This window comes from Thalassophryne amazonica, chromosome 6 (assembly GCF_902500255.1).
Source record: "Thalassophryne amazonica chromosome 6, fThaAma1.1, whole genome shotgun sequence".
Taxonomy (NCBI): Eukaryota; Metazoa; Chordata; class Actinopteri; order Batrachoidiformes; family Batrachoididae; genus Thalassophryne; species Thalassophryne amazonica.
This window is the reverse complement of record NC_047108.1, coordinates 123,431,930-123,459,831: the sequence shown is the minus strand read 5'-3', so window position 1 is coordinate 123,459,831 and position 27,902 is coordinate 123,431,930. Positions and strand designations below refer to the sequence as shown.

The window sequence follows — 27,902 nt, the reverse complement described above, 5'->3', positions numbered from 1 at the left end:
TATTTTTGTTTGAAGTTCCGGCAGATGTTGCGTTAGTTTAAAAAAAAAAAAAGCGTTAAATGTGTTTGGTGTTGCTGAAACGTTAGCTTGCAGTCCGTGTTTTTTTGGTTTTCCCTCCTTTTCGCTGAACTAGCAGAGTGGGGCCGTTTGTTGAGTTTGTGGTATATGGCCTGCACGTTAGAGAAAGTGTTGGGCGACGCTCGGAGCCTTGTTGAAAGGCTGAAGGAGCACGATACGGCGGCGGAGGGGCTGATCGAACAGTCGGGGGCCCTCAGCCAGAGGGTCCACAGCATGAGGGAGGTGGGCGGAGCTCTGCCGCACAAGGTCAGACAACAACAAACAAACAACAGCAACAACACCAGACTGCATATGCCCTAAACATAGGATACATGCAGCCACTGGGTCTGCAAAAACTTCTGTTTAAAGCTGTACAGCCTTTCTTATTTCACAAAACTGGGGCAATTTATTCTAAATACAACCCCTGGCAAAAATTATGGAATCACCGGCCTTGGAGGATGTTCATTCAGCTGTTTAATTTTGTAGAAAAAAAGCAGATCACAGACATGACACAAAACTAAAGTCATTTCAAATGGCAACTTTCTGGCTTTAAGAAACACTATAAGAAATCAGGAAAAAAAATTGTGGCAGTCAGTAACGGTTACTTTTTAGACCAAGCAGAGGGAAAAAAATATGGAATCACTCAGTTCTGAGGAATAAATGATGGAATCACCCTGTAAATTTTCATCCCCAAAACTAACATCTGCATCAAATCAGATCTGCTCGTTAGTCTGCATCTAAAAAGGAGTGAACACACCTTGGAGAGCTGTTGCACCAAGTGGACTGACATGAATCATGGCTCCAACACGAGAGATGTCAATTGAAACAAAGGAGAGGATTATCAAACTCTTAAAAGAGGGTAAATCATCACGCAATGTTGCAAAAGATGTTGGTTGTTCACAGTCAGCTGTGTCTAAACTCTGGACCAAATACAAACAACATGGGAAGGTTGTTAAAGGCAAACATACTGGTAGACCAAGGAAGACATCAAAGCGTCAAGACAGAAAACTTAAAGCAATATGTCTCAAAAATCGAAAATGCACAACAAAACAAATGAGGAACGAATGGGAGGAAACTGGAGTCAACGTCTGTGACCGAACTGTAAGAAACCGCCTAAAGGAAATGGGATTTACATACAGAAAAGCTAAACGAAAGCCATCATTAACACCTAAACAGAAAAAAACAAGGTTACAATGGGCTAAGGAAAAGCAATCGTGGACTGTGGATGACTGGATGAAAGTCATATTCAGTGATGAATCTCGAATCTGCATTGGGCAAGGTGATGATGCTGGAACTTTTGTTTGGTGCCGTTCCAATGAGATTTATAAAGATGACTGCCTGAAGAGAACATGTAAATTTCCACAGTCATTGATGATATGGGACTACATGTCAGCTAAAGGCACTGGGGAGATGGCTGTCATTACGTCATCAATAAATGCACAAGTTTACGTTGATATTTTGGACACTTTTCTTATCCCATCAATTGAAAGGATGTTGGGGATGATGAAATCATTTTTCAAGATGATAATACATCTTGCCATAGAGCAAAAACTGAAAACATTCCTTGCAAAAAGACACATAGGGTCAATGTCATGGCCTGCAAATAGTCCGGATCTTAATCCAATTGAAAATCTTTGGTGGAAGTCGTCACTCATTAAGTCCATGCCTCAGAGACTGCAAGCTGTTATAAAAGCCAGAGGTGGTGCAACAAAATACTAGTGATGTGTTGGAGCGTTCTTTTGTTTTTCATGATTCCATAATTTTTTCCTCAAAATTGAGTAATTCCATATTTTTTTCCCTCTGCTTGGTCTAAAAATGTAACCGTTACTGACTGCCACATTTTTTTTCCTGATTTCTTATAGTGTTTCTTAAAGCCAGAAAGTTGCCATTTGAAATGACTTCAGTTTTGTGTCATGTCTGTGATCTGCTTTTTTTCTACAAAATTAAACAACTGAATGAACATCCTCCGAGGCCGGTGATTCCATAATTTTTGCCAGGGGTTGTATAAAATATATACTGAAGCACGACTACCTGCAGGTGAAGAAGAGATATTTATCTAGGAGGGTCTATCAGAGCGCAGCTGGGAGCGCAGACAGTCGTTTTTAAACGTTTTTTAGAGGATATTTTTATAATTATTCAGACGTTGCTGACGTTTATTCATCTTTTTGTTCCGCCACCGCCGTTGAAGTTTGCCGCCCGCTGAGAGGCCGTTTGAGAAGAAGCCCGGAGGAAGGAGCGGAGCCATGGCTAACGGGGCTACACGCTAGTTAGCCAAGTCAAGTGTTCAAAGTTAACACCGGCTGGGAAAAGTGACTGAAGCGCACCAACAGCCATGAAAACCCCGGCAGAGACGGGTGAAATGGCTACTGCACAAGCCATATCCAACAAAGATCCGGAAGAGGAGGAAAATCAAACCAGACATAGGGTCTGTAACCTGAGCAGAAAGTTTGAGCAGTCTGCCGGAGACCAGTGCAAAGATGGTGGCCAAGCAAACAAGACGGTAGACGGCTGTGTTGGAGAGGACGGAATTTACGATCAAGACAAGTGGGTATGCACACTATGTAAGCTCAATTTCATGGATGAGAACTCCAGGATACTGGAGTGCGAAGTGTGCCATAGACACACCTGTGCTAAGTGTTTGAAACGTACAAATCCCCAGTACACTGTGGCTGCCAGGCCAGACTTTGTGTGGATCTGCGGTAAAGATTGTAGGCTTCAGTTCCAGTCAGCCCTGCGAGACAAAGCACTGACAGAGAAGATAAGCGATATTGCCTCATCTGTCAAGAGCATTGAGGGGGCCATTGGCCAGCTGAACTACAAAATTGAGAATTCCGCAGGGGTCTCGACCTATGCTGAGATAGCATCATTCTGTCAGTCCATCCATGGAGAGACAACCAACGGGGAAAATACGGTTGGCAACAGACTCAGCATGAAGGACATTATAAAACAAGCAATTATAGAGACAACTAAGGAAAAGGAAGATAAAGAAGACCGGGTGTACAACGTTATTATACACAGGGTACCGGAATCAACCGAGAAGGATGTAGAAAAACGAGTAGAAGATGACGCTAGATACATCGAGGGTCTCTGCGGAGAACTAGACATAGGCAGGATGGACATGGAGAAAGTCACCCGTCTAGGAAAACGAGAGGAGGGTAGGAGCTGCCCACTCCGGTTTCGAGTGAAGCAGCTTTACCACAAGACTAATCTGATGGATAACTTGTGGAAACTAAAGGAGGCGACCGAACTATATAGGAATATCAGTGTATGCCATGATCTGACCCAACAAGAGAGATATGAACTAAAGGAGATGCTAACTGAGGCCAGGGAAAAGTCATGAAACTCCAAGTCAGAAGGATACGTCTACAAAGGCCGGAGCTGTTGCAGCCCTCACTGGGACCCGAGGATAATCAAGCTGAAGGCCTGAGTATAAACGAACAAGCAAGGATAAGCACTGAATCACAACACAAGATAACTGCAAAAAATGAACACACACCTACAGTTATAATGGACCGGATTAATTTCAGTTTCAATTTATTTTCATTTATATAGTGCCAAATCACAACAGAGTTGCCTCAAAGCACTTCACACAGGTAAGGTCTAACCTTACCAACCCCCAGAGCAACAGTGGTAAGGAAAAAGCCCCTCTGAGGAAGAAACCTCAAGCAGACCAGACTCAAAGGGGTGACCCTCTGCTTGGGCCATGCTACAAAACATAAATTACAGAACAATTCACAGAACAATTCACGGATGAATATACAAGAAATGCTATTGGTGCACAGGACAGGAGGATCGCCAACACGAACACAACTCCCATCTCTGGATGGAGCTGCACCTTAAACAGAGAGAAAAAACAGAATCAGGCATCAGAAAGACAAGAAATACTGCATAATTTGCCAGCATTAAACAACAAGAAAAACAGAGAAATACTAAGGTGATCGCCGGCCACTAGCCCTAAACTTCACTAAAAGACCCAGAATTTAGGTAAAGTTGAGGCCGCAGCACGCTCCAATTACTAATAAATGAATTAAGAGTAAAAAACGTAAAACAAAACTGTACCACTATGCTAGCCATATGAAAGGGAAAATAAGTGCGTCTTAAGTCTGGACTTGAAAGTCTCCACAGAATCTTACTGTTTTATTGACGCAGGGAGATCATTCCACAGAACAGGGGCACGATAAGAGAAAGCTCTGTGACCCGCAGACTTCTTATTCACCTTAGGGACACAAAGTAGTCCTGCACCCTGAGAATGTAAAGCCTGGGCCGGTACATAAGGTTTAATTAGGTCAGCTAGGTAGGAGGGTGCCAGTCCATGAGTAATTTTATAGGTTAGTAGCAGAACCTTAAAATCTGATCTCACTGGGACAGGAAGCCAGTGAAGGGATGCCAAAATGGGTGTAATGTGGTCGAACTTTCTGCTTCGTGTCAAAAGTCTGGCTGCAGCATTTTGAACCAGTTGGAGATCCCTAATGCTAGACTGCGGTAAACCAGAAAATAGAACATTGCAGTAGTCTAATCTAGAAGAGATAAATGCATGGATCAGGGTCTCAGCATCAGCCATAAACAGGATGGGACGAATCTTCGCTATATTTCGCGGATTATTGATTATAATATGTATGAAGTGCTACAGTGTGATCCGGATGCATCTGAAATAGAGGACGCGTTTGAGACTAGAAAAGTGTTTAACCCAGCAAAGAAAGAGCAACGCATAACTAAAAGCAAGGAAACATCAAGTAATAAATTATATTTTGATAATGTACAACATGCTTTGCTATGTGACAATGAAAAGGGCAGAGGTGACTTATCAAGCTGCAATATGAACAATAGCAATACAGAACATGTCTCCCCATGCAAAACAGACATGAGATGCATGTTCACTAATGCGGACACATTGACAAACAAACTCGCAGAATTGAAAGTGAGAATGAAAGATTCACAACCTTTGATATTAGGGATAAATGAGGCCAAACCTAAGAACATGAGAAGGGAGCTAGACTGTAAAGAAGAAAACTACATAGCTGTCTTTAATGACACTTTTTTACAACAGGAGGAGAGAGGAACAATGTTATATGTACACCACTCACTAAAGGACTCATACATGCCAGTTACCTTTCCACAATTCAAAGGGCGGGACTGTGTGTTTATCGAAGTCAAGATGAAGAGCAGTAAGAAATTATTGGTGGGCTGTATTTATTGTCACTGTAACAGTAATGAGTTAGAAAACAGTAATCTAATGGCTATGCTGCGCCACATTGACACTCTGAATTATGAGCATGTCCTACTCTGTGAAGATTTCAACATACCAGGGATTGATTGGGAATCATGGACAACCACAGCGGGAGATAATAGCTTGGAATTCAGATTTGTAGAGTGCATCCGCGATTGTTTTTTGCACCAGCATGTCACATTCCCAACTAGAGGTCGGGGGAGTAACTAGCCAAGTGTCCTGGACTTGATTTTTTTCAGATTCTGAAGAACTTGTCACGGATCTTAGAGATGAACCACTGCTTGGGAAGAGTGATCACTCCATTCTATCCTTCAGTCTTCGCTGCCACCCTCCAAAAAGGAAGGAGACCCAGGAAAAGTTTCTATACAACAAAGGCAATTATACAGCTATGAAGGTAGACCTTGCCACACAGTGGACAGATCACTGGACCCCAACAGAGGATATTGAAGTTCAGTGGAATCTTTTCAAAACCAAAGTGGAAGCAGCAATGAAAAAGTTTATACCAGTCAGCAAGACTGGACCAAAGAAAAAGAAATACCACCATACTCCACTGGACAAGAAGGTCCTAGGCAAAATTAAGAAATAAACATACTCTTTGGAAAAGATATCTGCAGACAAGGAATGGACAGACTTATTTGGAGTACTGTCGAACCCGGAACCAAGTACGCAGAGTATCATGAAAAGCGACAAAAGAACATGAAAAGGTGATTGTGGCTGAAGCCAAAACAAATCCCAAGAAGTTTTGGAGATACTGCTGGCTAAGGCTAAGCGTAAATTTGGTAAGATTGTAATTCACGTCGGCAGTAATGACACCCGGTTACGCCAATCGGAGGTCACTAAAATTAACATTAAATCGGTGTGTAACTTTGCAAAAACAATGTCAGACTCTGTAGTTTTCTCTGGGCCCCTCCCCAATCGGACCGGGAGTGACATGTTTAGCCGCATGTTCTCCTTGAATTGCTGGCTGTCTGAGTGGTGTCCAAAAAATGAGGTGGGCTTCATAGATAATTGGCAAAGCTTCTGGGGAAAACCTGGTCTTGTTAGGAGAGACGGCATCCGTCCCACTTTGGATGGAGCAGCTCTCATTTCTAGAAATCTGGCCAATTTTCTTAAATCCTCCAAACCGTGACTATCCAGGGTTGGGACCAGGAAGCAGAGTTGTAGTCTTACACACCTCTCTGCAGCTTCTCTCCCCCTGCCATCCCCTCATTACCCCATCCCCGTAGAGACGGTGCCTGCTCCCAGACTACCAATAACCAGCAAAAATCTATTTAAGCATAAAAATTCAAAAAGAAAAAATAATATAGCACCTTCAACTGCACCACAGACTAAAACAGTTAAATGTGGTCTATTAAACATTAGGTCTCTCTCTTCTAAGTCCCTGTTGGTAAATAATATAATAATTGATCAACATATTGATTTATTCTGCCTAACAGAAACCTGGTTACAGCAGGATGAATATGTTAGTTTAAATGAGTCAACACCCCCGAGTCACACTAACTGTCAGAATGCTCGTAGCACGGGCCGGGGTGGAGGATTAGCAGCAATCTTCCATTCCAGCTTATTAATTAATCCAAAACCCAGACAGAGCTTTAATTCATTTGAAAGCTTGTCTCTTAGTCTTGTCCATCCAAATTGGAAGTCCCAAAAACCAGTTTTATTTGTTATTATCTATCGTCCACCTGGTCGTTACTGTGAGTTTCTCTGTGAATTTTCAGACCTTTTGTCTGACTTAGTGCTTAGCTCAGATAAGATCATTATAGTGGGCGATTTTAACATCCACACAGATGCTGAGAATGACAGCCTCAACACTGCATTTAATCTATTATTAGACTCTATTGGCTTTGCTCAAAAAGTAAATGAGTCCACCCACCACTTTAATCATATCTTAGATCTTGTTCTGACTTATGGTATGGAAATAGAAGACTTAACAGTATTCCCTGAAAACTCCCTTCTGTCTGATCATTTCTTAATAACATTTACATTTACTCTGATGGACTACCCAGCAGTGGGGAATAAGTTTCATTACACTAGAAGTCTTTCAGAAAGCGCTGTAACTAGGTTTAAGGATATGATTCCTTCTTTATGTTCTCTAATGCCATATACCAACACAGTGCAGAGTAGTTACCTAAACTCTGTAAGGGAGATAGAGTATCTCGTCAATAGTTTTACATCCTCATTGAAGACAACTTTAGATGCTGTAGCTCCTCTGAAAAAGAGAGCTTTAAATCAGAAGTGTCTGACTCCGTGGTATAACTCACAAACTCGTAGCTTAAAGCAGATAACCCGTAAGTTGGAGAGGAAATGGCGTCTCACTAATTTAGAAGATCTTCACTTAGCCTGGAAAAAGAGTCTGTTGCTCTATAAAAAAAGCCCTCCGTAAAGCTAGGACATCTTTCTACTCATCACTAATTGAAGAAAATAAGAACAACCCCAGGTTTCTTTTCAGCACTGTAGCTAGGCTGACAAAGAGTCAGAGCTCTATTGAGCTGAGTATTCCATTAACTTTAACTAGTAATGACTTCATGACTTTCTTTGCTAACAAAATTTTAACTATTAGAGAAAAAATTACTCATAACCATCCCAAAGACGTATCGTTATCTTTGGCTGCTTTCAGTGATGCCGGTATTTGGTTAGACTCTTTCTCTCCGATTGTTCTGTCTGAGTTATTCTCATTAGTTACTTCATCCAAACCATCAACATGTTTATTAGACCCCATTCCTACCAGGCTGCTCAAGGAAGCCCTACCATTATTTAATGCTTCGATCTTAAATATGATCAATCTATCTTTGTTAGTTGGCTATGTACCACAGGCTTTTAAGGTGGCAGTAATTAAACCATTACTTAAAAAGCCATCACTTGACCCAGCTATCTTAGCTAATTATAGGCCAATCTCCAACCTTCCTTTTCTCTCAAAAATTCTTGAAAGGGTAGTTGTAAAACAGCTAACTGATCATCTGCAGAGGAATGGTCTATTTGAAGAGTTTCAGTCAGGTTTTAGAATTCATCATAGTACAGAAACAGCATTAGTGAAGGTTACAAATGATCTTCTTATGGCCTCGGACAGTGGACTCATCTCTGTGCTTGTTCTGTTAGACCTCAGTGCTGCTTTTGATACTGTTGACCATAAAATTTTATTACAGAGATTAGAGCATGCCATAGGTATTAAAGGCACTGCGCTGCGGTGGTTTGAATCATATTTGTCTAATAGATTACAATTTGTTCATGTAAATGGGGAATCTTCTTCACAGACTAAAGTTAATTATGGAGTTCCACAAGGTTCTGTGCTAGGACCAATTTTATTCACTTTATACATGCTTCCCTTAGGCAGTATTATTAGACGGTATTGCTTAAATTTTCATTGTTACGCAGATGATACCCAGCTTTATCTATCCATGAAGCCAGAGGACACACACCAATTAGCTAAACTGCAGGATTGTCTTACAGAGATAAAGACATGGATGACCTCTAATTTCCTGCTTTTAAACTCAGATAAAACTGAAGTTATTGTACTTGGCCCCACAAATCTTAGATACATGGTGTCTAACCAGATCCTTACTCTGGATGGCATTACCCTGACCTCTAGTAATACTGTGAGAAATCTTGGAGTCATTTTTGATCAGGATATGTCATTCAAAGCGCATATTAAACAAATATGTAGGACTGCTTTTTGCATTTACGCAGTATCTCTAAAATCAGAAAGGTCTTGTCTCAGAGTGATGCTGAAAAACTAATTCATGCATTTATTTCCTCTAGGCTGGACTGTTGTAATTCATTATTATCAGGTTGTCCTAAAAGTTCCCTAAAAAGCCTTCAGTTAATTCAAAATGCTGCAGCTAGAGTACTGACGGGGACTAGAAGGAGAGAGCATATCTCACCCATATTGGCCTCTCTTCATTGGCTTCCTGTTAATTCTAGAATAGAATTTAAAATTCTTCTTCTTACTTATAAGGTTTTGAATAATCAGGTCCCATCTTATCTTAGGGACCTCGTAGTACCATATCACCCCAATAGAGCGCTTCGCTCTCAGACTGCAGGCTTACTTGTAGTTCCTAGGGTTTGTAAGAGTAGAATGGGAGGCAGAGCCTTCAGCTTTCAGGCTCCTCTCCTGTGGAACCAGCTCCCAATTCAGATCAGGGAGACAGACACCCTCTCTACTTTTAAGATTAGGCTTAAAACTTTCCTTTTTGCTAAAGCTTATAGTTAGGGCTGGATCAGGTGACCCTGAACCATCCCTTAGTTATGCTGCTATAGACGTAGACTGCTGGGGGGTTCCCATGATGCACTGTTTCTTTCTCTTTTTGCTCTGTATGCACCACTCTGCATTTAATCATTAGTGATCGATCTCTGCTCCCCTCCACAGCATGTCTTTTTCCTGGTTCTCTCCCTCAGCCCCAACCAGTCCCAGCAGAAGACTGCCCCTCCCTGAGCCTGGTTCTGCTGGAGGTTTCTTCCTGTTAAAAGGGAGTTTTTCCTTCCCACTGTAGCCAAGTGCTTGCTCACAGGGGGTCGTTTTGACCGTTGGGGTTTTACATAATTATTGTATGGCCTTGCCTTACAATATAAAGCGCCTTGGGGCAACTGTTTGTTGTGATTTGGCGCTATATAAAAAAATTGATTGATTGATTGATATGTGCACTCCAAGCTAAATACCACCTCAGCCATAGGAGACTTGATCATCACGGGTGCGACAAAACCGGACAAGGAACCAGTCCTCGCCACATCTGACATGAAAAAGGCAGAGGAGCTGAACAAATACTTCGCTAGTGTATTTACACACGAGGATGACAAGATACCTGATTTCAACATTGAGACACATGGACATAGCTTAGATGAATTAACAATAACTACGGAAACAGTATGTAAGAAACTAGAAAGTTAGATAGCTCAAAATCCCCTGGGCCAGATCAGTTTCACCCAAGAGTTTTGAAGGAGTTGAGCGAGGTACTGGCAGAACTATTAAGCATGATCTTCTCAAATTCCCTTCATAGCAAGCAACTCCCATCAGATTGGAAACAAGGAAATATAACAGCTATTTTCAAAAAAGGGGATAAACAACAAGTCGGGAACTGTCGGCCAGTGAGTCTGACCAGTGTAATTTGCAAAGTCATGGAGTCTGGTGTTAGAGACCACATCATATCGTATATGCAAAGCAACCAGCTCTTCTCTGACAAACAGTTTGGATTTATATCTGGTCGATCTACTACCTTGCAGCTTCTGTGGGTTCTGGATGAATGGACATCAATCTTGGACAGTGGTGGGGGTATAGATGCAATCTACTGTGATTTTCAAAAAGCATTTGATAAAGTCCCACACCAAAGGCTACTATATAAGCTCAAAGGTTATGATATCGAGGGAGATGTCCATGGCTGGATTACTTCATTCTTATCAGATCGTTCACAGAAGGTTATTGTCAATGATGCAGCCTCTACATCAGCCCTGGTCACCAGTGGGATACCTCAAGACAGTGTTTTGGGTCCCCTGTTATTTGTGGTGTATATATAAATGATATGCCAGATGTAGTGGACCAGGCAAGTAGAGTGTGGTTGTTTGCAGATGACACCAAGGTGTACCGCCAGATCAATTCAGTACAGGACTGTGAAAAAGTGCAGAGAGATGTGAGTGCTCTACAACTCTGGAGCCAGGAGTGGCTTCTCTTGTTCCATCCCGATAAGTGCAAGGCTATGCATATAGGAAAAGCCAAGAGCATGAACTTTTCATACCACATGGGACCCGAGGAGGATATTTTACTGAGCAGCACTGAAGCAGAGAAAGACATTGGGGTGGTTATAGATAATGATCTCACTTTTGATAAGCATATAGCAGAGAAAGTTAATAAAGCAAATAAGATTATGGGGCTGATAAGGAGAACTTTTGAGTATTTGGACTCTGAAACACTCTGCTTGCTATTTAGATCATTAGTACGGCCTCATATAGAGTATGCCAACCCAGTTTGGGCACCACATCTTAAGAAACACATTGCTTTAATAGAAAACGTGCAACGCGGAGCTACCAAACGAATACCAGGACTAGGACTGTCATATGAGGGACCCCTTAGAAAACTCAACATGCCTTCTCTTGCTTACAGGCGGATAAGAGGGGATATGTTAGAAGTTTTTAAAATCTTAAGCCCCACTTGTGGCAATGACAAACAGGTAGCTAAAAAATTGTTGACAAAGAGTACCACCACCTGGACTAGAGGGCACGACTACAAACTGGAACAACGGCGAGCTAAGCTGGATCTCAGAAAATATATATTTTTATGCACTGGGTGGTACAGACATGGAATAGCCTACCAGCAGAAGTTGTGAACGCAGCAAATGTGACAACATTCAAGCATAGACTGGATTGGCACTGGAAAAATAGAGTGGTTATATATGACTACAGAGCAGATATATCAGCCATCTAGTGATGTCGACCTATTAGCTGCGAGCTGTGTATAGAGGCTGTGGCTACAACCGGCCACAACCTGCACACAGTATCTACTTATGGAGTATAAAAATTAAAGGCCGTGGCTATTCACATGGCAAGACTCTGGTGGCAAAACTTGGAACTACTTGTATAAACAAATTCTGCATTCAAGATGTCATAACTCCTTTAATATTTTTCGATTTTGATGTTTTGGTTTTTTTTTTATTCAGCCGTGTCCACATTTCACTATTCGCACGGCAAGACTGGTGGCAAAACTTGGAACTACTTGTATAAACAAACATACTGCATTCAAGATGTCTTTTCGATTTTGATTATTTTATTTTATTTTTTTTTTTAATTCAGCCGTATCCATAACTCTCATTTCAGTATTTGCACGGCAAGACTCTGGTGGCAAAAGGCCGACCCTATTCGAATGACGGCCGTGTCCATAACTCTCATTTAATGCAGTATGTTTGTTTATACAAGTACTTCCAAGTTTTACCACCAGAGTCTTGCCGTGGGAATAGCCAAATGAGAGTTATGGACATGGCGGCCATGCGAATAGCCACTTTCAAAATTAAATCATCACTTTAAAAGCAGGTTTTCTTGAGGCAGGTCAGTGGATGAATACATGAACACTTCCAAGTTGCTGACTGTCTTCAACTTCATTTACATAAAATATTAAGAAATTCAAAAACTATGGTAAATCTGTGACAAGTCGGTAGTTCCCAAAAACCTAAGTGACCATGCTGGAAGGAGACTGAGAGAAGCCACAAAGATACACAGACCATATTGTGTCAGTGGGCTTCAGGGCCTGTATAGATCGTATGTATAGATCTTAGTTCTTTCTTGATTTCTTCGAAAACTGTAACCACGGGTTGTTCTGGTAATACTCAGGTGTTGAATGTATGTTTTTTGTTTATTTCTCTCTCTATTGTCAGAACTCAGAAGAGGCTTCCGAGTTCCAGGAGTTGACCAAACACAGACCTCATGTTCTTTTAACTCAGGAAAATACTCAAATCAAAGACCTACAGCAGGAGAATAAAGGTTGAAAAAAGTTTGTATTCTGTTGTGGTGTATGTTTTGTTTTTAATCCATCCTTTGAGGTGTTGTCATGACTTTGTGTACAGAGCTGTGGCTGTCTCTGGAAGAACACCAGTACACGTTAGAGCTGATCATGGGTCGGTACCGCAGGCAGATGCTTCACCTCATGATGGCCAAAAAGGAGCTGGACACCAAACCAGTGCTCAGCCTCCATGAAGACCACGCCAGAGTAAACTCAATTTTTTTTTTTTCCCTTCCACATTTGAAAATACTCAATCATAGCTGGGATTGGATTCTCCTGTGACAAATGTGAGGTAAAAACTTAAATTGGTTTCTTAACTAGGAAGTGGAAAGTCAGGTGGAGCGGATATGTGAGATGGGCCGGGTGATGAGAAGAGCTGTTCAGGTGGATGATGAGCACTACTGCTCTGTGCGAGAGAGGCTCGCCCAGCTAGAGGTAGGCAGACTCAGACGTGTCTGTAAGTCTGTGCATTATATGACAAGACCATATATACAGTATCTCTGTTTATTGTTCATAAAAATATGCAAGCTGCCATTTTTAAAAATATATCTATCCATCCATCCATTTTCTTCCGCTTCATCCGAGGTCGGGTCGCGGGGGCAGCAGCTCAAGCAAAGCCGCCCAGACCTCCCGATCCACACACACCTCTCCCAGCTCCTCCGGGGTAACGTTCCCAAGCCAGCTGTGAGGCGTAGTCCCTCCAGCGTGTCCTGGGTCTTCCCCGGGGCCTCCTCCCAATGGGACGTGCCCAGAACATCTCTCCAGCGAGGTGTCCAGGGGGCATCCTAAAAAGATGCCCGAGCCACCTCAGCTGGCTCCTTTCGACTTGGAGGAGCAGCGGCTCGACTCCGAGCTCCTCCAGAGTGACCGAGCTCCTCACCGTATCTCTAAAATATATTTTTTTAAGTAATGAATTTGTGTTGTTAGACCCTGAACACAGTAACAGTGAGTTTTGACACAAAATTGAACACTGTTTGTATTGGCTGGCTTATTGTCCAGAAATGATAATTATATCCCCGGCAACAAACAAAGATTTTCAGGGGGAGGTGGTAGAAATCATCCATCTGAGTCTTTTAAGCACAAGTCCTCTTAATCCGGTTTATGGACTTCAGTAAAATTTCATGCAGTGGTAGCACACTGTATGAAGATGTGCATGACAGAAAATAATTTCATTCCAACATTCTCAAAGGGAGCTCATTGGACTTTTGTTGATGTTTTTCTTTTAAAGTCTTTTAAAGGCTACTGTACCAAATATTAACATTGATTTTCACAGGTGTTGAAATACTTATTTGCAGCAGTAACATACAAATAAATTATTTAAAAAAAAATCATACATTGTGATTTCTGGATTTTTTATTTTTTTTTAGAAATAATTAATAATTATATATATATATATATATATATATACACACACACACACACATATATATGTACAACCCCTGGCAATAATTATGGAATCACCGGCCTCGGAGGATGTTCATTGAGTTGTTTAATTTTGTAGAAAAAAAAGCAGATCACAGACATGACACAAAACTAAAGTCATTTCAAATGGCAACTTTCTGGCTTTAAGAACACTATAAGAAATCAGGAAAAAAAAATTGTGGCAGTCAGTAACGGTTACTTTTTTAGACCAAGCAGAGGGAAAAAAATATGGACTCACTCAATTCTGAGGAATAAATTATGGAATCACCCTGTAACTTTTCATCCCCAAAACTAACACCTGCATCATATCAGATCTGTTTGTTAGTCTGCATCTATAAAGGAGTGATCACACCTTGGAGAGCTGTTGCACCAAGTGGACTGACACGAGAGATGTCAATTGAAACAAAGGAGAGGATTATCAAACTCTTAAAAGAGGGTAATCATCACGCAATGTTGCAAAAGATGTTGGTTGTTCACAGTCAGCTGTGTCTAAACTCTGGAACAAATACAAACAACATGGGAAGGTTGTTAAAGGCAAACATACTGGTAGACCAAGGAAGACATCAAAGCGTCAAGACAGAAAACTTAAAGCAATATGTCTCAAAAATCGAAAAATGTACAACAAAACAAATGAGGAACGAATGGGAGGAAACTGGAGTCAACATCTGTGACCGAACTGTAAGAAACCGCCTAAAGGAAATGGGATTTACATACAGAAAAGTTAAATGAAAGCCATCATTAACACTTAAACAGAAAAAAACAAGGTAACAATGGGCTAAGGAAAAGCAATCGTGGACTGTGGATGACTGGATGAAAGTCATATTCAGTGATGAATCTCGAATCTGCATTGGGCAAGGTGATGATGCTGGAACCTTTGTTTGTTTGATGTCGTTCCAATGAGATTTATAAAGATGACTGCCTGAAGAGAACATGTAAATTTCCACAGTCATTGATGATATGGGGCTGCATGTCAGGTAAAGGCAGTGGGGAGATGGCTGTCATTACATCATCAATAAATGCACAAGTTTACGTTGATATTTTGGACACTTATCCCATCAATTGAAAGGATGTTTGGGGATGATGAAATCATTTTTCAAGATGATAATGCATCTTGCCATAGAGCAAAAACTGTGAGAACATTCCTTGCAAAAAGACACATAGGGTCAATGTCATGGCCTGCAAATAGTCCGGATCTTAATCCAATTGAAAATCTTTGGTGGAAGTTGAAAAAAATGGTCCATGACAAGGCTCCAACCTGCAAAGCTGATCTGGCAACAGCAATCAGAGAAAGTTGGAGCCAGATTGATGAAGAGTACTGTTTGTCACTCATTAAGTCCATGCCTCAGAGACTGCAAGCTGTTATAAAAGCCAGAGGTGGTTCAACAAAATACTAGTGATGTGTTGGAGCGAGAGGGATGGACCAGTGCTCACACAAAGCCTGCTCACAGGCGAATGACGCAACCGACAGGCGTGAAAAAACTCACGCATGCGCACGAAGGTTCAAGCTTGGCTGATGCAATCACACGTGATTCAAATCCATATGGTTTTTGAAAAAATAAAAAGGTCTGATACTTTTCTAACAGACCTCGTATATATGTGTGTGTGTATGTGTATGCTGTATTTTCCAGAGTATAATTTGGGAGGAAACCACTTTTTTTTTTCTTTTTTTTTGTTAATAGTACAGTAATTCAAATAACTATGTAAGGCTTTCCCAGGAACCAAAGAACAAAAAAAACACCTCTAACAAAATAAAGAATAAATGCCAATAATAAAAAAAAATACACTTCAACAATGCACAAAAAAATCCCAAATTAAGGAGTTGATAATACAGAAAAAAACTTACACTAAAGTGCAATTTTTATATTTTTTTGTTTTTTCTTCTTCAAGAGGCATTTATACTCTCAACTTATACTCTGGAAAATACGGTAATACAGTCTGACTGATACAGATTTTTTTTTTGGGGGGGATGCTGATTTTAGGGAGTAAAAAAATTATGATCCAGTTATATCTGCCGATATATACATAAAAAAATGATTCTTACCATTTTATTATCAAACCCTTATGACTGAAATGTAATTGAGGCTTGATGTTTTACAGTTTAAGTCTAAACTTTATTTTAAATAACTGTAAATATAACCACAGCCAACAAACGTACATCACGTTGACATCTTGCAGCCTTCATTCGGATCGGCATTGTCCGTGTCGCATCGCTCAGCATTTGCATCTTGTGTATTTGGCCCCACCTAGCTTGTCTCTTGTTGCTGTAAAACACCCACACTGATTGAAAATGATTGGCAGCTGGTCGCTTTGTGTCTCTCTTGTAGCCAGTGTGACCATTGGGTGATGGGGTGCCTGCCTTGACAGCATTGTAAACAGTGCAGGTGGAGTGCCCTCTGCTGGACAAACTATACAATGAGACAATTTCGAACAGCCAAAGTGTTTCTGTGCATTGTTTGTTCAGTAAAATAACAGTTTTCATATTGGCAAAAAGTTGATGCTGATATTCATGAAAGCCTCTTATTGGCTGATGTTTTTGGCCAAAATATGTATCGGTCGGGCTCTTTATTTATATATGTATATATATAAATAAAATTTAACATAACATAGGTAGCATAACAAGATAGAGTTATGAACATTTCTCCATGCAAGGCCTGTTCTTTGTTCTCAAAGTATCTAAACACACATACAGAGATCATCCTGTCCATTTGTCTGTCCATGAGACTTGTAAGTGCAACTCCTCCTAAACCGGTTTACGGATTTCAATAAAACGACACACAGTGGTGGCACACACTGACATGAATGAAGGAAAATAATTTGAGCCCGGTTCTTCAAGGAAGAACATTTGACTTTTGTTTTTGTTAATGTTTCGTATTTGTCAGTTACATGTTGGGCTGTTTGACCACCTTTTACAATTTATTTCATCACAAACAATTACTGCCATGGACATGTAATACATGCAAGTAACTGGATTGGTTGAGGTATGCTGTATAGTGCCTGCTGCTCTTGTTTTCCTCTGTTCTAATGCCCCCTACCAACAAATAAAAGTTTTTTTAATCTGAGAAGCTGCAGTTAAAATGGTTTTTGGAAAAGCCATTTTGGCTGTTTTAAGCTGCTGCCTCGTACTTTGCACAGCTGCCATCTTGATTGCAGTGAATTAATGCCCACGTTTTTAATCTGAATTTTTTTTTTTTTTCTTCTTCCTACTAAATGTGCGGTTTTGGTCGTCCTGTTCAGATCGAGAACAAGGAGCTGAGAGACCTCCTCACAATCAGTAAAGGCTGCATAAAGACGGTGAGAGAAGAAGCCATCCACGCAGCGGCTACGCAAGATCAGACGTGTCAGAAAAGAGTCCAGCGAGTGAAACCACACCAGTGTGCTCTGGGGTTTGGACATCATCGCGCCCTGCAGGACCCGGTAAACAGGGTTTGACGGCAGCGTCAATTTGTTTTCATAAAAACTTACTTGACATGAAACTCAATCGCACCCTGTGTATTTTTTTGTGAAAGTCGCTTAAATCATCAGTGCGGCCGCCAGACGTGTTTCCCTGCAGGAGAATCTGTAAGACTTTGTAGGTTTTCCTGTACGCTTTTGTTTCGAAGAGATTCCAAAGTAGCCATGACTTGTGTTGCGGGACATATTAATGACCAAAATATATCTATATATTTTAAGAGGAAAATTAAGATGTACAGGAGATAAAGGCAATGATAGGTGAAGTAGTTTACTTTTTTTGGCCAAAGAGATTTTTTTTTTTTTTTTTTCTGCATTTTTGGTAAGTTTTTTTTCTGGTCACATGAGATCAGAAAGTGTAAAAACGCCCAAAACTCCACCACTGAGTGTTTCGGTCACCGTGGACGGTCGTCTGTTTCAGACGACCCGCTTGCTCATGAGTGACCGTAGATTGTTTGTAACATTTATGAATTGATAACATTTGTCGATGTGTTTGCAGACTTCATGTTGTAACATGTTTTCCATGTTTAGCACTTTGATTCTGTGTGTCTAAAACCAAAATTCCAGATGTGGATGCACAGGATGGTATATTAAGTGTCCCCAACTGGTGGCACTTCTGTATTTAATAGTAACATTAAAAAGAGAATTTAGTATTTCATCTTAGAATATTTTGGGCACTGTATGTTGTCCAAAATTGTATTTTGTCATCTCAGGAAGTCAGCATTCCTAAGGTGAACATGTTGTAATGATGTGTGTCAAATGAAATTTCATTCAGAAGTTCAAATAAATATTTGCCAATAACACAACATTTCTGTGATGTTTGAAATTTTGAGTTCTTCAGTTTCACATGACAATTTGGGGAACAGTAGTTTGTTGATAAGAAGTGCAGAAATAGGAAAAGAAAATGTTTATGGAAATGGTTGTAAATTCATGTGCAGTTATTTCTATGTAAGATTTTGACAGTTGAGTTGAAATAAAACTGATGTCCTTTACATTACTTGCAAATGTTTCAGTTTCATCACAAAAGGGAAGTTTATTAATTCCAATTAGAATTTTTTTCAACTCTATTTGTTTAGGGAGGCTATTTTTTTTCCTTCAAGACCTTTGAGATTTTGATATACAAAAAATATACAAGCATATAAATGGAGACAGTTGGCACATAATGCATAAACATCAATGTGATGGATATATCATCTTGTCAGTAAAAACAAAAAGATGTAAGAGGGTGTAAGGCACAGTAAACTCAGCTGAGGTCTATTAATAAGTCACCACGGTATTGTAGTGTATAGTCACATTTCTTATGTGTTAGTTCCAAAGTATTTGTACAAATTAAATATTGCCAGAAATATTTGAAAACTGCAGAAATTTGGAGATTCTCATTTTGTGTAAGTAAAATTTGGCAATAAGCAACATAAGATCTATTACAAGGAAAAACGCTTATTACATACAAATCTTGTAATGATATCCAACTATATGTCCAGTTTTTTTCATAATATATTTTTCAAAATCCCTCCAAAACTTAGATGACACAGGGCAAATACAAAATACATATGTGATTGTCTTTGATTCAATCCCATAAAATATGCATTTATCATCCAAGTCAGTGAACCTGGAAATTGTGTTACTGCAAAGATAAATGTATAGTATTTTAAACTGAAGTTCTCTTACTTGAAATGCAAAACTGTAAAGGGTTTTGGCACAATCATGATTTATGCCAATTTGTATCACCTAGTTGTGAATTCCAGAAGAATTTTCCTTTGGGGGATCTTGTTATAGCTCTGAAGTGTATTCCTAACATGTATGAACATTTTCTATCAAGTATGTCAATCCTCCCCCAATCATAAGAGGTGTTTGAATCTCAGTCTTTTGATACGTTAGATCACACTTCATTAACTCAAGCACACTCTGAGGAATGGTCTTTTCAACAGAAGCAAATTCTTTGCATTTGACTGGAAAGGATTTTGTTTTTAAGAAATTTTCATAACTATAAAGATTGCCATTGCCTACAAATAAATCAAACAAAAGGCCTGCTGATAAAACTTTGAAAGTTTAACTGGTAATTTAGTGACAGTAAAAATGGCAACTTAGTAAACCAACCATTTAAAATATACTCAACAAAAATATAAACGCAACACTTTTGGTTTTGCTCCCATTTTGTATGAGAGGAACTCAAAGATCTAAAACTTTTTCCACATACACAATATCACCATTTCCCTCAAATATGTTCACAAACCAGTCTAAATCTGTGATAGTGAGCACTTCTCCTTTGCTGAGATAATCCATCCCACCTCACAGGTGTGCATACAAGATGTGATTAGACACATGATTAGTGCACAGGTGTGCCTTAGGACTGCCCACAATAAAAGGCAACTCTGAAGGTGCAGTTTTATCACACAGCACAATGCCACAGATGTGCCAGATTTGAGGGAGCGTGCAATTGGCATGCTGACAGCAGGATGTCAACCAGAGCTGTTGCTCGTGTATTGAATGTTCATTTCTCTACCATAAGCCGTCTCCAAAGGTGTTTCAGAGAATTTGGCAGTACATCGAACCAGCCTCACAACCGCAGACCACGTGTAATCACACCAGCCCAGGACCTCCACATCCAGCATGTTCACTTCCAAGATCGTCTGAGACCAACCACTCGGACAGCTGCTGAAACAATCGGTTTGCATAACCAAAGAATTTCTGCACAAACTGTCAGAAACCGTCTCAGGGAAGCTCATCTGCATGCTCGTCGTCCTCATACGGGTCTCGACCTGACTCCAGTTCGTCGTTGTATCCGACTGAGTGGGCAAACGCTCACATTCACTGGCGTTTGGCACGTTGGAGAGGTGTTCGCTTCATGGATGATGCAAAAGGAGATGTGTTGCACTACATGAGGCAAATGGTGGTCATACCAGATACTGACTGGTATCCCCCCCCAATGAAACAAAACTGCACCTTTCAGAGTGGCCTTTTATTGTGGGCAGTCTAAGGCACACCTGTGCACTAATCATGGTGTCTAATCAGCATCTTGGTATGGCACACCTGTGAGGTGGGATGGATTATCTCAGCAAAGGAGAAGTGCTCACTATCACAGATTTAGACTAGTTTGCGAACAATATTTGAGGGAAATGGTGATATTGTGTATGTGGAAAAAGTTTTAGATCTTTGAGTTCATCTCATACAAAATGGGAGCAAAACCAAAAGTGTTGCGTTTATATTTTTGTTGAGTGTAGATTAGATAGAACATTAATGATCCCTTGGGAAGACTCCCTCAGGGAAACTAAGGTTCAAGCAGCATTGGACAGTAGCACACAGGGTAAGAAGCACACGGAGTATCAAAGGTAGAAGGAAGAAACATTTGTGATCACAGCCTGACAACACACAGGTCTTGCGAAGTACTGTTAAGGTAGTAAAAAAGTGCAGAAAAAAAGATTAGTACCAAATTAAAGTTCAGAATCTGAGGATTAAAAAAAATGTAAAAAAAATAAATTTTTTGATGAGGGATTCTCAAGAAATTGCATTTTGAAAATTATGCTTATTTTCATCCAAATAATGCGGTTTTGAGGGTTTCGCAAAGGCACAGTATTGTAAATGTTGGACCCAAAATAGGCATTTAAGACATGAAAGTGGATGTTTCAAGGACAACTTAGTGTAAATATTCTCGTTTTTGACTGGATTTAGTTCAGAGGAGTTACATACCTCCTTAAGCCTATCTACCACATCAAGGCACCAATCACAGACAGGTTTTTTTTTTTTTAATATTTCATATATGGTATTAATTCTGAAATATGAAAAGAAACAAGAACAAACATCTAACAGCTAATGAAAAATCAGTCATGAGCTTAGGACCCCTGAGTGTTGTGAAAGTGTAGGGACACGGACCCACAACAGGGGGCGCAAATGAACGGACTTTGGAATAAGACAAAATATAACAATTTAATGTTGTGAATGTGCACAACAGAGCAACAGACAACACAATTGAGATCAACAGTCAAATTAGTCACAGTGATGTGTGGGCAGGCTCGAGGATAGAAGACGCCCGTCCAGAAAAGAGCCGGATCCCACACGCCTTCCACTTCCACCGGACCTGAAGCAACCCTGGAGCCACCAAGCGCTGGGTCCCCAGGTGGCCACTGCCTCCGGCTGTCAGATCGGGTACTGCTGGCAGGAAGAACAGACAGGTGATGGTGGGTGTGTGAACACCCAGCAAACAGTCAGTACAATGGTGGAAAGCACCTCCACTCTTAATCACAATGTTCCAGATTACGTGCAGATCCTGTTGGTAGACTTAGTAGTCCTAACCGAGGGGCGGAAGTACGCCACTCCCCAAACACACGATACTCCTTACGTAACAAACAGGGTTTGTCTGCAAAAGCAATGTTACACTCAGAAGCAAATACGTTACTACTGTTGTTTACACAGGCTGAGCGGTTACCTGATCGGTAGCCGATTTCTCGGCAAGTGAGGTGAAGATGCTGCCCCGGCTCTTATGGAGATGTGACTGATGATGATGAGTGACAGCTGGTGTTGTTGATGGGTGACAGCTGCCCCTCCCGGTTGCTCCGGGGCCCCTCGTGCCTGAAGCCTGCACTTCAGGCAGGGCGCCTCTGTGATGGGCCAGCAGTACCTCCTCTTCAGCGGCCCACACAACAGAACCCCCCCCTCAACGGACGGGCCTCCTGCGCCTGACCAGGCTTGTCCGGATTGACGGGTGCCAGGAGGGCCGGGTCCAGGATGAAGCTCCTCTTCACCCCAGGAGCGCTCTTCGGGTCCAAACCCTCCCAGTCCACCAGATACTGGAAACCCCGGCCCTGGGTGACAGGAGAGCTTGGAACCGTGACAGAAGTCCAGGACCGCAGCTCTGGCTTCTGGTGGACGTAGAGTCTGTTCCTCGGGCCGGTCCCCAGGTCTGGGTTCCGTGCCAGGGCCCTCCCGGAATGTCGGGGATGATGGGTTCCAGTGGATCTGACAGTTCAACTTTGACCTCCTCTTCATGGACCCGGGGACAGGGCGTCAGATCGTTGGTTTTTTGGTCCCGCGGCGGTAGGTAATCCGGAAGTCAAAACCGCCCGAAGAACAGTGACCAGCGGGCTTGGCCTGGGGTTCAGACGCTTCGCGGTCCGGATGTACTCCAGGTTCCGATGGTCCGTGAAAACCGTGAAGGGCTCCGTAGCTCCCTCCAAACAGGTGTCTCCACTCCTCAAGAGCCTCTTTCACCACTAGGAGTTCCCGATTGCCGACGTCATAGTTCCGCTCTGCCGGGGTCAACCTACGGGAAAAATAGGCACAAGGATGGGAGAACCTTATCGGACTCCCACTCTGGGACAGCACGGCTCCTATCCCTGAGTCAGAGGCATCCACTTCAACAACAAACTGGCGATTGGGATCTGGGCTGCACCAGAACGGGTGCAGACGAGAACCGACATTTTCAACCTCCCTAAACGCGGCCTTTCGCACCGATCCGACCAGGTGAAGGGGACTTTAGTGGGAGGTCAGGGCTGTCAGGGGGCTAACTACCTGGCTATAGCCCTTAATGAACCCCCTGTAGAATTTTGCGAAGCCAAGGAACTGTTGCAGCTTCCTACGGCTTGTCGGTTGGGGACAATCCCTCACCGCCGCAACCTTGTCCGGATCGGGTGCGACGGAGTTGGAGGAGATGATGAACCCCAGGAAGGACAAAGAAGTGCGGTGGAACTCGCACTTCTCGCCTTCACAAACAGCCGGTTCTCCAACAACCGTGCCAGGACCTGACGTACATGCTGGACATGGGTCTCAGGATCCGGGGAGGAAGATGAGGATGTCATCCAGATATACGAAGAGGAACGGTGCCGGAAGTCCGCAAGACGTCATTAACCAATTGCCTGGAACGTCGCGGGCGCATTAGTGAGGCCGAACGGCATGACCAGGTACTCAAAGTGACCTAACGGGGTGTTGAATGCCGTCTTCCACTCGTCTCCCTTCCGGATCCGAACCAGGTGATACACATTCCTAAGATCCAATTTGGTGAAAATTTGGGCTCCATGCAGGGGCGTGAACATAGAATCTAACAGAGGCAGCGGGTATCGATTACGAACCGTGACTTCGTTCAGCCCTCTGTAGTCTATGCATGGACGGAGTCCGCCGTCCTTTTTGCCCACAAAAAAGAAACCTGCACCCATCGGGGAGGTGGAGTTCTGGATCAACCCGGCAGCTAAGGAGTCCCGGATGTAGGTCTCCATTGATTTGCGCTCAGGACGAGAGAGGTTGTACAGCCTGCTGGACGGGTACTCAGCGCCTGGGATCAAATCAATGGCACCATCGTACGGACGGTGCGGGGGAAGAGTGAGTGCCAGATCTTTGCTGAAGACGTCAGCAAGATCATGGTACTCCTCAGGCACCGCTGACAGATTGGGGGGACTTTAACCTCCTCCTTAGCTGTCACACCGGGTGGAGTCTTTAAACTTTTCAGAGCAAGCTCCTGCTGCATAGGACCACTTGGTCTTTTGGCTAGCTGGGCTGGACAACTATCTTCTTGTCTCTCAAGGTTGAGACAAACCTTGAGGAATGACCCTCCGCCATCATTGCCAACCTTGACAAAATATCTAGTCAGGGGATGGCAACCTCTAATTTGGCAGAGATGGGCAATAAGACCAATAAGGTTGTTACAATAGACAACAGTTCTATTGACCTTTCTGCCTCCAGCCCTCTCCTCCTTTAATGAGGAATCCATTTCACATGTCCCCAAAGTGAAATACTGCTCTAGGGACTTGTCTGCTGCTCTGAGCGTGTCCATAGCTCCAGGTTCAAAGAAATTTCTCCCTTTCCAAGATCGAATCATCTTCGCAGTTTGCTCAGTTTGCTTCTGTGACATATTGTTCAAAGTCACCAAACTCTGGAGCTCTGAAACTGGAACACTTTCATCCTGAAAAAGGGATTTTCTGGCTCGGGACGGACCAGATATGGGGATATTTGTTGGCAAGCCACTTGTGGCAAGCTTAATGGAGGAAGAGTCTTTAGGCGCAGCATCTATTTTTTGTCTAATGAGAGCAGAAGTAGCCATTTCTGCACCTCTTGGATCTTGAAGCATGACATGTTGCAGATTCTCCCTCCTATCAGAAATACCACAAGGTTGTGGATGTTGGATTCCTTTGCCAATCACTTGCCTACAGTGTTTGCAGATTTTGACTGGCTTAGGTCAAACTTATTCTCTTTGACATGTTCCATGTTTACCCCATGTATATTTAACTGAATTTGTATGTCTTTTTAATAATTTCCAAATAACATCAATTTAGTTTTAGACAAATTTAATGATAATTTGTTAATATCAAACCATCTCTATCATTTCTGTTCCTAAATCAGATAATAATTGTTGCAGATTTTCCCCTGAGCAAAACAGGTTTGTGTCATCTGCAAAGAGTACAGTTTTAACCATATCTGAGACTTTACATAAATCATTAATGTATAAAATAAATAATTTTGGGCCCAACACAGAACCCTGTGGTAGCCCACAAATGATGTCCAGATATGAAGAAGAGTATTCCCCGAGTTTAACAAACTGCTTTTGGTTTTGTAAGTAGCTTTTAATCCAACTCAGAGCAACTCCTCTGATCCCATACAGTTCCAACTTTTGAAATAATATATTGTGATCAATTGTGTCAAAAGCCTTTCTTAGGTCAATAAATAAACCTGCAACTATTACCCTTTGGTCCACATGTTTATTGATCTCTTCTATGGAATCGAGCAATGCCAGTGTCGTGGACCTTTTTGCTCTAAAACTATATTGACTTTCATCAAGCAAGTTGTGTTGATCTATAAATTTATCCAGTCTGCTGTTGTAAAGTTTTCCAGTATCTTTGAAAACTGTAACCAAACCTCCATACATAAAAAACAAAAAAACAAATGCATTCATGATTTTTAGGAAGGAGCAGCGGCCCAACGTTGTGGCGCAGCGTCAGGTAACGTAAATAAGATCCTGGGAGAGTCGTGGGTGTGCACGCTCCTGCACGTGCACAGGCTTGTATTTGTGTCAGTGAATGTGTTAACTGACTGTGTGTTGTTGTCTGTTTGCAGTGGAATTGTTTGGCATCTGAAGAGAAAGAAAAGTATTTTGTTCTCTCAAGGATGGAGGCAAAACGGCACCACGAGCTCCATCCCGACTGGGTGCCCAACAACAAAAAGGTGAGACAACAGTTAGATCAACATGCTGTATGTTCACATCCCTCTCACGTGACCTTTGTTTTGAACACCTAAAATCTGAATGTTTTTTCTTTTATTTTTCACAGAGAAAAAGGTCCTGAGTGTGTTTGAGCCACGTTGGAAGTCCAAAACACAGAACTTTTTTTACCATGTAAATGTGAATATCTTGGAATCCACATTCATTAATATTTCTAAAATAAATGGTTAAATATTCATTGTTTTGTGGCTTTTTCTTAGAGTTAACAGGTCATTTATTTAGTTCTTAGGCTTGGACAGAGACTGAGGACTCTCTTGGTTCTGTCTAAACACAGGAGTTCTCTTATCAGTACACAACAAGCATGAGAAGAAGAGCTGGTCTGAAAAATATGATTATAGATTTCAAGCAAATCTGTCTCAGACAAACAGCATCCATCTCTTGACTGAAAACAATGCAACATCTGAATTTGTCCTGTAAGAGAATAAATGTATCATCTACCCAGTGTCTGTGAAAAGTCTCGTTCCACTGGACTCTGGTATGTTTTTGGTGAAGACGCCGCAATTTTCATTGGGAGTGAAGAGGACGGACAAGAACAGTACTGAACATACGTATCAAAGGGACGGCACAGGTAGGACATTTGGAGGCAAAGTCAGATAAGTCAGATTGAGATGGTTTGGACATGTCCAGACGAAGCACTCGGGGTATACAGGGAGAAGGATGCTGAGGATGAAGGCAACAGGCAAGAGGAGAAGAGGGAGGTCACAGAGGAGGTTTACAAATGTGGTGAAGGAGGACATGCAGGCGGTTGTTGTGACAGAGGACGATGCAGAGGACAGGGTGAGATGGAGAGGATCTGCTGTGACGACCCGTAATGGAAGCCGAAAGAAGAAATAATCAAAGGCGGGAAAGGCAGGGCTTAATGTTCAGTCACCTGACCGTAACCCCACAATAAATAAATAAACAAATAAAATCAGATTTAGTCCCAACTTGGTGTAATAAATGACATGTTTTGATTTTGATGAAAATTGGTTAAAAGCTGAGGTCATGGACCAAGTTGACATTTTGGTCAGTTGGTTATTAATTGCATTCACAGCTGCTTGGACATTTCTTTTCCTACACAATGCACAAGTTTTATTCTGAATCTCATTCTTAATGTGTTTTGTAGTAGTTACATTATATTTAAAGTTCTTCAGAAAGAAAATATTTGAATTTCAAATGTTCGTCCGTCTGGATAAATCAGCACTGATCCAGTACTGAAGAGAATTTGTCATCTGCAGTCAAAGTTTAGTTCCTGAGCTGCTTCTGCCTCAGTCAGAGTATTTAATTCACAGCAAACAAATACAGTTTTTATTTTCTCCTCAATTTTCCACAATATAGTGGATTCAGACTGTTTGTGTTTTATTTGGGGTTTTTTTTTTTGTGAAAACACTGAAAACATGTTTTCAGCATTGACTGTTTGTCTCGGCATGATTATTCAAAATCTGTGAGGTAGATTTAAATCATGCCGTTAAAACGAATATATTTTAACAAATGCTGTCAATAAATAAGTAAAGCCTACATCGGACTTAATTATGTAGATTTGGATCATAATGGGAACATTTGTTGCTATGGGAAGAATAATCTCGATAAAGTAAGTTGTTACGAAACATGAAAAAAGGTTTGCTGCACAGATTTCAAAAGTCCTCCAGCACTCAAAAATTACACAAAAATTAGAGATGGGATAACTGATTAGGGTTCATTCAGTCATTCATTCAACCATTTAATCTTTTTCAACTTTATTCACTTTATACATGCTTCCCTTAGGCAGTATTATTAGACGGCATTGCTTAAATTTTCATTGTTACGCAGATGATACCCAGCTTTATCTATCCATGAAGCCAGAGGACACACACCAATTAGCTAAACTGCAGGATTGTCTTACAGACATAAAGACATGGATGACCTCTAATTTCCTGCTTTTAAACTCATATAAAACTGAAGTTATTGTACTTGGCCCCACAAATCTTAGAAACATGGTGTCTAACCAGATCCTTACTCTGGATGGCATTACCCTGACCTCTAGTAATACTGTGAGAAATCTTGGAGTCATTTTTGATCAGGATATGTCATTCAATACGCATATTAAACAATAT

The 27,902-nt window shown here is 41.5% G+C and overlaps 1 protein-coding gene across 1 annotated transcript; it reads left to right on the top strand.

Annotated features, from left to right (window-relative positions):
• On the top strand, positions 1-25,894 carry sike1 (suppressor of IKBKE 1). The gene is made up of 7 exons (XM_034171549.1): positions 1-324; positions 12,637-12,742; positions 12,826-12,968; positions 13,083-13,196; positions 17,418-17,597; positions 25,668-25,775; positions 25,880-25,894. Exons 1-7 carry the CDS (start codon positions 166-168, stop codon positions 25,892-25,894), a joined length of 825 nt encoding a protein of 274 aa, XP_034027440.1. The 5' UTR covers positions 1-165.
• Positions 25,895-27,902: the final 2,008 nt, after the last annotated feature.